The sequence below is a fragment of the Cyprinodon variegatus genome, unplaced genomic scaffold (genome assembly GCF_000732505.1).
Source record: "Cyprinodon variegatus isolate N-32 unplaced genomic scaffold, C_variegatus-1.0 Scaffold420, whole genome shotgun sequence".
NCBI lineage: Eukaryota > Metazoa > Chordata > Actinopteri > Cyprinodontiformes > Cyprinodontidae > Cyprinodon > Cyprinodon variegatus.
In genome coordinates this window covers 668,956-680,815 of record NW_015150873.1, presented here as the reverse complement: position 1 = coordinate 680,815, position 11,860 = coordinate 668,956, and the positions used below count along the sequence as shown (strand labels likewise).

The following is an 11,860-nucleotide window of genomic DNA, read 5'->3' as shown; positions in this document are numbered from 1 at the left end:
TTGAGCCAATATGTGGGTTGTTTTTCCAGATTATTATTAATGTCCCCAATAATAACAAAATATATATAATTATAACTCACATTATTTCTTCTTAAGCTAAGATATTTTTTTCTTTTATACTGAAATGCCTACTTATGGAAAATCGATACTGAAATTGCTGTTCAGCATATCTCATCCAAAATCAAAGGATAGTATTAGAAGATGTATTTTGACTAATAGAAAACCATTGCAGTTACTCTGTTGTGGTGTCTAGTGGCTTGCATTTATTTTCATCATCTATCTTCATTTGCATTTATAGAAAATCCTATTAATTTATTTTAACATTATTCTTTATATATTTTATTTCATTTGTTTAATTTGTTAATGTAAAATTGAAGTCCTGTATGGAATAATGCAGCTAGATTTTATGTTACCAGAGGAGCATTGTTTGATCACTTATGGTTTTGCTGTAGTTCTGCAGATGGTAAACTGCATAGACTAGACCAACTTTTTGTCCTATTCCAAACTGACGCATTTGTCAGAAAACAAAGATTGCAAATCACTCTGAACATGCCAACCCCCAAATAAAATATGGTGATGGCAGTATCATGTTGGTGGAATGCTTTTTCTTGGTAAGGAGAAAAAGTGTACAGTTTATTGGAAAATTGACAATGCTGAAACAGTTTTTTTCAGAATAAATACTGTAGATAATAAAAAAATAAACACTTTAGACTGTATTGGGGTTCCACATCTGTAGATACACAGCCACAGTTTGTACTCATGTATTACAATGGGCCAGTCAAAGTGTAGACCCATATCCCATTAGGAATATGGGACCATAGTTAAAAATATCTATGCAGAGATGGTGTCTATCCAATCTTACACAGCTTAAATTATTTTAAGAAGAATGGGCAAAAACAGTGTAAGTATACATAGTTGGTAGAGACATTGTCAAAAAGTTATTCTACAGGATGGATATTTAGGGTTGGTTCTTAAAGGATAGTATCCTGCATGCTTAATAATGTTATTAAGACTTAGAATGGGGTGATTCAGCTGTGTCAGAGCACGGACACTGGCTCTGGAGGGCAGGAGTCAGTCATGCTTTTCCTACAAAGAGGTTGGCTGAGTACAAGATAAAGGCATCCTTTCAGGATACTTTTTGGAAAACAGATGCTTACCTGTGTGTATTTTGCCTTTCATATTAAAGTTAGGACTATTTTGTGTTGGCCTTTGATGTAAAATCTTTATTCAAGTTCAAATGTTATGTATAGTTTTTTAAAGGAACAGTTTTTTGGGTCTTTTTGTTTTTGGTAGTCCTTTTAAAACTGCTATGACTTGTAATCTGTGATGAACACAATACCATCAGCATCAGTGTCTAAACAGCCTAAAGCTAAATGTTCCACTCAGGTTCTGTTAACAGCAGGCAGGTTTCTGCCTAAATGAGACCAGATCTTTATTTACAGGACAAGCCTTTCCCTCATTACACTCATTCTTTATGTTTGACATAAAGAACTCCTCAATTCTGTTTGCATACATGAGAGCAACTAAATGATTCTAAGCAGCAACAAAAAAATATTCACAAAATTTAGCACATGTATAATTAATATTTATTGATAAATAAAAAAACAATGTTCTTATACCAAAAAATAAATACAGATGTATAAAAAGTTATGTACAATATTAACAATGAAACAAAAAAAAAGATCAATGAAAATGATCATGCTTCTTTTGGTTTATATCTAACAAGCAAGTCTCCCACAGGCTGCAACATCCCAAATCCATAACGGGTGACATCTGCTTTCGGAATCTGAGCATTCGGATCACAGAGCTCCAGATCGTAGTTGGTCAGCAACATGTAAGCAAATCTAAAGGTTTAACAAAGATTGAAGACAAATCAGGACTTTCAAGCACAAAGCTCCAGTTATTTTGATAAAAGATGTACAGGTAACTCACTGTCTGATGGTATTGATGGCAAACTGCCGTCCTACACAACCGTTGGCCCCTGCGCCCCATGGCATGGTGTAATATTTTAGCTTCTTCCCATCTTTGTAAAAGTCCTTTTTTACTGATCCATCTTTATTCAGGAAGCGGTCAAACTTGAATTTCTGGTGGGAAGACATAGTTGATACCACATCTAATTAAATAAAAATAGTTTTTGATTGTTTCTCCTATAATAGTGGATATGAATAGCTTCAAAGCAGAATTAAAGTGTCCCTCCTACGCCTACCAGCTCTTTCCGTTCTCATACTATGTTAATCCCCAAATAACCCAGAGCTCTGGATTTGACCACTCACTGGGTCATTCAGGGTCAGCTTTGTGTGGACACTCACTTTCACCTTATATAAACAACTCATGCTGTCATTTACCCTTAAACCAGACCCCAGCTAGTCCCTTAAAGATCTGCTACAGTTCATGATATAACGTGAGAGGGAAATTTAAAATGCTTGGAAGGAGACAAACCTGTGGCTCAGGATGGATCTCTGGGTCCATCTGAGGGCTGACAAAAGGGAACAAACACACCCTGTCTCCTTTTCTTAGCAGGTAATCCCGGCCATCAGCCATGTGAAGAGTCTTCTCCCGAACAACCTCTCTTGTTATAAACGGGGCAGCAGTGAGTCTAAGAGTTTCTTCCAAGACACTATCTGAAAAGCATGAAATAAAAATATAAATTACAATCTAAAGGATCAAATGAGTTAGAATGCATTTTTCCATAAAATACATATGCAATTAAGCATCCCATGTTTCAGCTGAAGCACACAGTTAGCTTTTGCATGTATTTATTTGTAAATGCTATATAAACATTTAACATTTTTGATGTTTTGCCTCATTTCAAAAGAGGGCATTTGCATCCCATCTCTATTTATGTTTAGCATTTAAAGACTATAAATATTTATTTATTCCTCTTTTCAAACAGCTCCAACTCAATCAAACTGGAAGGAGTGCAACCATGAATTTTAATTTTCAGGTTTTTCTACAAACTCTAAATTAGATTAAGGTCTGCACCATTTTAACACACAAACACCTCTTAATTTATGTCATTGAACTGCAGATGTGGCTGAATGTTGATGGAAAGAAACCCCCATTTGAAGGCAAACCTGCACCCCGGTATCAAGGCTTACGGCATTTATCATGTTCTCTTAATAGATTGCCACTTATTTAACTTAATCCATCTCATTAGGGTGTCCAGGGTATTCCTGCCACATGCAGCATTTTTTTTTCATGCAGGCCAAAAACCTAATTCTCATCTAATCTTTGTAGAAAGCCTTCTTCCTTAGGTCTACCAGTTCCCTTACATGGGGTGTGAAAAGCTGCAAGGGGGACTTTTTCGATTTCTCTCAACAATCATTCTTTTAGGGTATTTTTGTAGAGGGTATTACTAACATATGTTTGGTTTATAGCTAACAGCCTTTTTCTTTGAGGTAAAAATACATAATACATAAGCATACCACATTCTGGCATCATGAGTAATAATTTTTATGCCTCCCAATTAAGAACTTGTTTGAGTTGGTTTCCTTTAAAATGGAAATAAAATTATTTGTTTGTTGCTGTAAACATAAAAATCAATGCAATGCTCAAGGTGGGATTGCTATTTGTAATTATTCTATTAAAATTTTCAAAGTAGCTGCAGAAAAGTTATTAATCTGCTAATAAAATCAACAATAAGTCCCTTACCAAACACTGGGGTCTTCATGGTTTTGTCCAGGAGAGGAGTCCCTGAACTCTCCATCTGTGAGATCTGGCCAAACTCCCTCTTCACTGCCATCAGGGCTTCAGGGTTTGTCAACAAATAGCCCAGAAGCCAAAATGCAGCTGGACCCACATTACCCTGGAAACACAGTAAAAAAAAACTCACATGAGCATGGTGTGATAAGGTCCCCCACTCTAGTGTTGCATAGTGACAGCGCAGGTGGTTGTTTGGTAACAGCAAATAAAAACATCATGTGACATCCACAGATCTACCTTCTGTTGGGAGTAAGGATAGGAACAGGCATTATTTAAATGTAGTTATTTTAATTACATGAAAAGCTTAATGATTTTTTCAGTGCTGGAAGACAGATAAGAGCGGTTTCCTCTCATGTGTCTGGGAAGAGAAGAGCTATGCTCTGGTTTGTCTCACTTCTGGCAAAGCCCGGTGCAGTAATGGTTTACTTAAAAAGGAAAGCCAGTGGAAACCTGAGGTCCCCTGCCATCTGCCTGCATTCAAGGGCAGGACGTTCATTGTAACAGCAAAGCCTGTGACTAAAATAAACAACCTAGATAACAAACTGTTACAGTTTTCCTGGAATTATAATCATTCTTTTAAGTTACTATTTTTCATACACATTTCCCTCTGGTAGGCCCATTGGATCTTTTCTTTTCTATTTTCAGTTTATGTGTTTCCATCTTTATTCTGGATGCTTTATGATAATTTTATCATAAAGCCTCCATCTATCCATCCATCCATGCAAGCATCCATTACTTAAGTTTGAGAGCAAAAAATTAGATTCATCTTATTTTCACATGCAAAATATGTTACTTCATGAACATTTAATATTGTTAAAATCCAAGTTAAACCTTAATTCGAGCAAAATCTCTCTAGAAAGACTTTCTGGGAGACTGTGACTCAGCCTGACTCTGAGTAGAACTGTAATTTGCAAATCTAAACAACTCAAATATTGATTCCAAAAATTGCTAATCCAAGCTAGTATTCAGAGATGTACAGATATGGTTTCTCATGGTGGAAAATGATTTATGCTTAGAGGTCTGACTTGCAGTTACTATGTTGCACTGATGTGGGGGAAAAGTGCAGTAGATTCTGCAGTAGAGGTGAAGCAGAGAAGATGCTGTTGGCTAATTTATTTACAGATCTGAAATGGGGGAGCTCTTTGTTTTGATGTATCCATCAAAAGGGGTTATTCTCAATTTTCTTGTATTTGATCAACAGGTGAAGAATCAGGGAGACAAAGAAAAAAAATCTCTTAATGCTGCTTTTTAGTGCATCTTTACATACACTGTGTGATAGATTGATGACACCTCAAATAAAGACACATTCAGGTATTTAGAATAATACCAATATTTCATGCAGTAGTATACACTGTTAAAAACGCTTCAGTTTCCTTGGGTAGGTTAGAAAAAAAAGCTCAAGAAGAGCATTTTCCTTCTACACTTAAATGCAATCCTAAATGTTTTTCCTGAATCAAAGGACAACAGCATCCCCATGTGCCAAAGAAGGGTGCTGCATCTCATTCTTTAGATATAAACTTTTGTGCAGACAACACACAGAGTGAATGGGGGGGGAGAGTCACAGACAACGTCACAGTGTCATATTATGTCAATATGACACAGCAGCTTGCCTTTCCCATAGTAAAGACATAAGCACAGGTGTAAACCCAGGCCTTGTTCTCAATGAATGTAACTCCCACGTGAGCATGACTCACCTGTGTGGCCCAGAGTTGCATCAGCACGGCCCTTCTCTGTGTTTCCTCATCCACTCCATCATCTTGAAGAAGCCGTCTGTAGGCGTGGAGCCAAGGGCTTGACCCGGAGCTCTTCCCCAGACCTGCTGGAGCCAGGAGCTCCCAGAGCTTTCTTTGTAAGGCATAAGCAGTCGCCTTCGCCTCTGTCACACACAGATAACACAAGAGTGAGCGAGGGGGTTAGTCACAGAAAAAACATACATGATAATTCAGAGTGGATATCAAAACAGTCAATAGTTCAGAAGCAGGCAGGGAGGTGCGGTATACAGTAATGGCAGCACATAATTTTCCATTATGGGCGTATGGCTGATGGATATACTCCAAATTAAACAGAGGAGCAATAAAAACAGCAATGGGAATACAGCTTGTGTTTTGACAGCTATGAGTTACTTCTACGCTGGAGGAGCAAAATTAGTCACAAATACTCAGACGCTATGTAAGCAGCTGAGTTGTGCATAGATACCTCTAAACAAATCCAATGAGGCACTTTAATGATGGGAAACCCAATTAACCAATGGCTGACATAAACATTGTAAATATGTCCTTTGTTAGTGTTTTGTAAATTTAAATTTATTTCAATGGGATTGAGTTTGTTTGAGAACATTAGTGAAGAAAATAATGACCAGTTCAAGGTCCATGAATACTTCAGAAAAGCCCTTTTTATCCTCGGATTAAATGTTTCGGACTACTTTGGGGCTCTTAAAGGGACAGGGTCTGTCTCTTTACCTTTTCTCAGACTCCCTCTTGCCAGACCACACAAGAGGCCATCAAACTTCTTGTATTCCTCATAAACTCTTGAAGGATCTGTACAGTTGTTGTTCTGCTCTCCTTCAAACAGCGTCAGGTATCCTGCCCTGCAGAGAAACAGGGTAAGAGTAAGAATATTTAGGTCAATGAATGCTAAATGTCCTTCTCTTGATGACAGATAAACATTCCATGCAGTCTTTCTTTTAGAAAGCTTTCAACTGTCATTTCATGTTTTTTTTCCACTGGCACGCCCTTTTGATGTGCATCATCTCCTTTTCGTAGATATAAATATTTTTTTTTTAAAACAGTATCAGATTGTGTCATGTAATCTTCTCTGCCTTTTGTTTCATTACTGTGGTAATATTCTGAAGGACATCATCAAACCGCCACAAACTTTAAGCCGCAGGGATGTGACTTCCATGCATTTTTTTTTTAGCATTGCTTACAAACAAACGATCAAGAAATGGTGCGGTTTGTAAACTGTTTAGCTTAGAGGATTTAGTCACACTTGTGTTACAAGAGCCAAGAGTATTTATGTGTGGGAGGATTTTTTTTTTTTCATACTTAAAGAGTAAGCTGTAGGAAAGGTGAAACAAGCCCTCCTGCTTCCAGTTCCTCTGGTTGTGTGGCATCTCGCTTTTCAGCAGAATCTCCATATTTCGATTCATGCTGCTGTTAAGTGTTGACAAACTCGATCCCATGAAGTGCCTGCAGACAAAAGTTTTTAAAAAAGGTGAATAAAAAAGGTCAAATGTGGAAATTCTTGGAAAATTGTCTAAAGAAGTAGAAGTTGAAAAACTAGAATAATTAAGCAGGAGGTAACAGCAAGAACCAAAATAACCTGGAATATTTTTTTAAGCAAGAAGGGGAAAAAAAAATAAAGGAACAAGAACGGGAATTTATTCAATGTGATTCTGTTTTATTATGTTTTTTTCTCATTTCTATATAAAGCAAAAAGGAAGATAAAATCATGCTTTCTTTGATGCAAAGTAATCATTTACCTTTTCATCATGGCCTTGGCTTTCTCTGGCTGGTAAAGTGGGAGGTGCAGGTTAAAAATACGCTCCATTAGCACTTGGGCGTAGCGCCCAAAATCCAGAGAATCTGGATCATTGATGATTTCGTCATAAGAATGTGGATCCAGCAACAGGGTCACGTAGCGGCCTGCAGCATGCACCTGTGCATCCAGACACATAAATTATTAAAAATGAGTTACAATAAGCACTTTGCAACTTCAAATCTGTAATTTGTCCATATCTTGTGTGCAATTTTAGGGGTTTAAAAAACAAAACAAAAAAACATGATAATGTTTCCCACTGATTTAGCATGAAATTTGATTATTACACTAAAAAATATATACCAAAATACATAATACATGCCCTACAACAATTAGGGGCGGAAACCTTGTGAATATTGTTCTCTTCTATGGTAAATTTCAAATCATACAAACAAAGACTAAATAACTAACAAAAAAATAATAATAAAAAAAACAGCAAATGTGATTACATTCATTTCTTTCTTTGAAGACTGTATTTTCCCCAAGCAGCAGCTCTGACAGAAATGTAAGTTGTCTTTAAAATTATATACAGTAAAAGTTAATAAAATATGAAGATAACTACCAGGAATAACATTTTTAAAAAACAAAACACATTGAAAAACATTTGCTGTCACTCTTTTCAGATTTCTTTCTTTAAAAAAATGCAACCTGAGTTTTCGAACTTTACAACCTTCAATATCTACTGTATCTGATACACTGCAAAAGAGGGCATCTGAGAGATTTAATGACATTGTTTTTTTTCTCCTACATACAGTGAATATGTTGCCATTTTTCAGCTTCATTCGAGTAATGAACTTGGATGCATCTTTTCCAAACTCAAGTGCATGACCCAACCATGGGATTATTCCCCTTTCAAGAGGTGGCTCTTTGCTGTATCTAAAGGAAAGGAGAGAACAAAATTCTTTATTTTATTCAGTTTATACACAGGATAATTATTTGCATCAAAACAAACTTGATCTTAATTAACAAACATGTGAAAAATGCAAGTTTTCCAACACATGGTGGTTGAAATAAAGGCTTCTATGTAGGTTTGTCTAGTCTGACTTACCTCCAACGGTGTGTGAAGAGCAAACAGAGCAGAACCAGCACAGGAACAATCCAGATCATCTCTCCGGTGTTCACTTTTCTCCACTCCTCTGTCACAGTGATCGCTGCCGGTTTGCTTGACTGGCTTTTATTTTCTCACGCAGCAGTTGCGCAACAGGTTTGAAAGCTCCACGCTCAAACGACGTCATTCCAGCAGCAGATGAGGGATTTAACCTCTTAACTTTAGGATAAGCAATATTTCACTCAGCTCTTACTTTTATTTAAAATATCTGAGTTGATTTCCTGCCAATAATTAAAAACAAATAAAATTAGACACCTAAAATGTTAAACTATAAAGGACTAATTTCATTTTCAAATAGGTAAGTTTTAGTTTAAAATGGTAAATGTCCTGTACCTATATAGGACTTTTTTCAGTCAGGAGGCTTGACTGAAGTGCTTTACAGTACATTCAGTCATTCAGACATTCACACACTGATTTGCGCGTCTGATAAATTGACAAGGACAGAATAGAAATACATTTTTCTGGTCCTGGTGGCAATTTTTTCTTTCTTTGTGTGTGTGTTCTTGTTTTTATTACATTGTTAGGCGCATTTTCTGGAAAAGTTGCATGTTGTTGCAGTTTCAGCCACTCTAAAAAAAAAAATTAAAAAAAATCTCAATATAATGAGATATGTCATTATAATGGGATACTATTTCATTATAATGAGATTTTTTTTTTTTTTTTTTTTTTTTTTTTTACAGAGTGGTGGAAACGGCCTTCCATATGGATCCCACAAAAGCAATCGCTGTTTTTAGGGTCAGGACTAAGGTGTGAATTGAATTTAGGTTTGGGTTTGGGTTAGCCTAACCGTCGCCACTGTCTGTGTAGAAGATGAGGTTTAACCCCTAACCCCATCTGTTCCGGGTTATGTACTCAATATGACAGCATCTGAATTACATCAAGAGTTGCATCTTGGCTTGATCTTGTATAAACTGCTTAGATCAGCAGTTCCTAATTTATTGTCCTGCAATATTTTTCAGGATTTATAAATAGATATGAAAACTGGTTCTAGGAATTAGAAGTTAAAAAAGAAATTAAAGGTAAACACAAACAAAATAGTATTGTTTGACTGTTTAAACAAGCTATATAAACTCTTAGAAAGCCTAATTAACTTTGGCTGAAATCATCTAAAATACTTCTTCCAAAAAAGCTAAAACACTAACCACTGGACTTTGTTTTCCAAATGTAAAGACATTTCGCTTCCCATTAAGGAAGCTTTTTCAATTCAGAATATCAAAATTAGCCTTAAGTTCCAAGCTCTGTAGAGTAGCCCAACAAAGCCTTGTCTGGGCTTAGAAAACAAGCATGTTTTCTAAGCCCAAACAAGGCTTTGGAATGACTATGACCTGGATGACTGAGAATCTTCAATAGCACCTTAACTACTGTCTTTTGCCTGGCCTCTGTCTAGGCCCAGAACCATTCATTAATTCTCAGCCAGTTCTTCTTACAGAGTCACATTTAAGTTAAAGATTGTTTCATATTTTTATAATTATTTTTCAAAAATGATCCTATGGTTTTTTTGAGACTGGTTGGGATCCTGTAGTCTGTTTTCAGGGTTACTTGCTCAGTTACAACGTTTTACTCATATGCGCCTGAAGTGACACACTTGTGTGTAATTTTAGCAAAGGAAAATGGGAATATCTCAGCATTGTTTGAATTGACATTAGATATCCGTGTCTAAATACGTAAAACTCACAGGGTTTGAAAGGATGTCATGTTTCAACTTATATCTTCCTAGCCAGTGTTGGTAAATATATTTAACATAGGTCGAGATGGCAGACTCTGCCAATGATCATCTGTTGGCTCCTCAGATGCTCCACAGTTATCACTGAGAACAGTATTAACAACAAAATACCTTTTACAATTCAAACGATCAGCAAAAACCATACCACAAGCTGATAACACAGGCTTCTAGGAGAGCCAAGGTTCTGTCCTGAATGCAGAGTCAAATATCTTCAGAAGCACTTTAAATATGCCAGATATCTTTCTTTTATTTCAATGGCCCGGGAGAATGGTTCACCTTTAAAGAGAAAACAAATGAATGCCTTACACTATTTTGTTTGGTAAATTAGTATCTTCTGACGTACTGAAAGAGAGTCACATAACGGCATTGCTTTCTTACTTTCAGTTCCTTTAAGTCAGATCTCATGTTACTTCACAGACGTCATTTTGATAGTCCTGTTTTCACATTCTTCTATTTCTTATCCAAGAGTCTAGTTGGCTAACTCCAGACTTTACTTCTGTATTTGGTGAATACAAAACTATTGTTACAGTTAAAAGAAAATGTGACTTTTAAATGCAATGAGACTCTATTTGGACATTCAGTTTTTTTAATTTTTGTAGACATGAACTGTTTCAGTTTAATGTAACCCGTTGTGACTCAGTCTGGATTGTGCTGCTAACTGACCCACGTGTGATAGATAACAAGCACTTCATCCCTCATATTCCAGCTCCATCAGATTCTTGGTGGATTTTAATAACTAGTTGAATATGTCACCTTCTTTAATGGGGGGTATGTAAACTTTCAACCACAACTATATGGAGAAATAAATTAACCAAGCTAAGAAAAAAAACTATTTGCTAAAATGTGACTTAACTAGGATTAAGCAATAGAAAAATTGCTTAATGAAAATTGGACTGATTTTCTTGTATTACTGTTGAAATGAGAAAATTCCTTCAAATTCTTTTATTACATTTTCATGTGGTTGTTTGATAATCTAAGCACTTATTGATAAATACATGTTTGATTATGACTGCCGGTCAGCCCAAATATGGGTGGTGGCCAACTGGGCATACGCCCCATATACCCAAAGTCCAGTCCAGCCCTATTCTACGGGTCCTTCTGAAAGTATTAGCATATTGTAATAAAGTTCATTATTTTCCATAATGTAATGATAAAACTTGAGCATTTGTATATTTTAGAGTCATTGCACATCAATTGAAATATTTCAGGTCTTTTATTGTCTTAATACGGATGATTTTGGCATACAGCTCATGAAAACCCAAAATTTCTATCTCACGAAATTAGCATATTTGATCAGACAAATTAAAGAAGTATTCTTAATACAAAAAAAGTCAACCTTCAAATAATTATGTACAGTTACGCACTCAATAGTTGGTCGGGAATCCTTTTGCAGAAATGACTGCTTCAATGCAGCGTGGCATGGAGGCAATCAGCCTGTGGCACTGCTGAGGTGTTATGGAAACCCAGGATGCTTCGATAGCGGCCTTTAGCTCATCCAGAGTGTTGGGTCTTTCGTCTCTCAACTTCCTCTTCACAATATCCCAGAGATTCTCTATGGGGTTCAGGCAGGAGAGTTGGTAGGCCAATTGAGCACAGTGACACCATGGTCAGTAAACCATTTACCAGTGGTTTTGGCACTGTGAGCAGGTGCCAGGTCATGCTGAAAAATGAAATCTTCCTCTCCACAAAGGTTTTTTTAAGCAGATGGAAGCATGAAGTGATTTAATTACCCTGGGCTGAAATGTCTATTGCAGATTTCAAAAGCTGAATGACTCCATTTTTCCATACAC

General features: G+C 36.5%; 1 protein-coding gene across 1 annotated transcript; it reads right to left on the bottom strand.

The window, feature by feature from the left end:
* Positions 1-1,586: 1,586 nt before the first annotated feature.
* On the bottom strand, positions 1,587-8,408 carry LOC107093334 (prostacyclin synthase-like). The gene is made up of 10 exons (XM_015388332.1): positions 8,288-8,408; positions 7,992-8,115; positions 7,184-7,359; positions 6,747-6,890; positions 6,162-6,289; positions 5,397-5,578; positions 3,652-3,805; positions 2,440-2,621; positions 1,933-2,084; positions 1,587-1,844 (listed from the first exon to the last, which is right to left on the bottom strand). Exons 1-10 carry the CDS (start codon positions 8,344-8,346, stop codon positions 1,697-1,699), a joined length of 1,449 nt encoding a protein of 482 aa, XP_015243818.1. The 5' UTR covers positions 8,347-8,408; the 3' UTR covers positions 1,587-1,696.
* Between the last annotated feature and the right edge of the window lie 3,452 nt (positions 8,409-11,860).

What these genes read in the sequence shown, in the direction of transcription:
- LOC107093334 (XM_015388332.1), bottom strand. Translation starts at nt 8,346, where the DNA reads ATGATCTGGATTGTTCCTGTGCTGGTTCTGCTCTGTTTGCTCTTCACA. An exon ending in AAAATGGCAACATATTCACT is followed by an intron (nt 7,360 to 7,991) that starts GTATGTAGGAGA and finishes CTGGATGCACAG; the next exon opens with GTGCATGCTGCAGGCCGCTA. An exon ending in AGATCCATCCTGAGCCACAG is followed by an intron (nt 2,085 to 2,439) that starts GTTTGTCTCCTT and finishes TCTTCCCACCAG; the next exon opens with AAATTCAAGTTTGACCGCTT.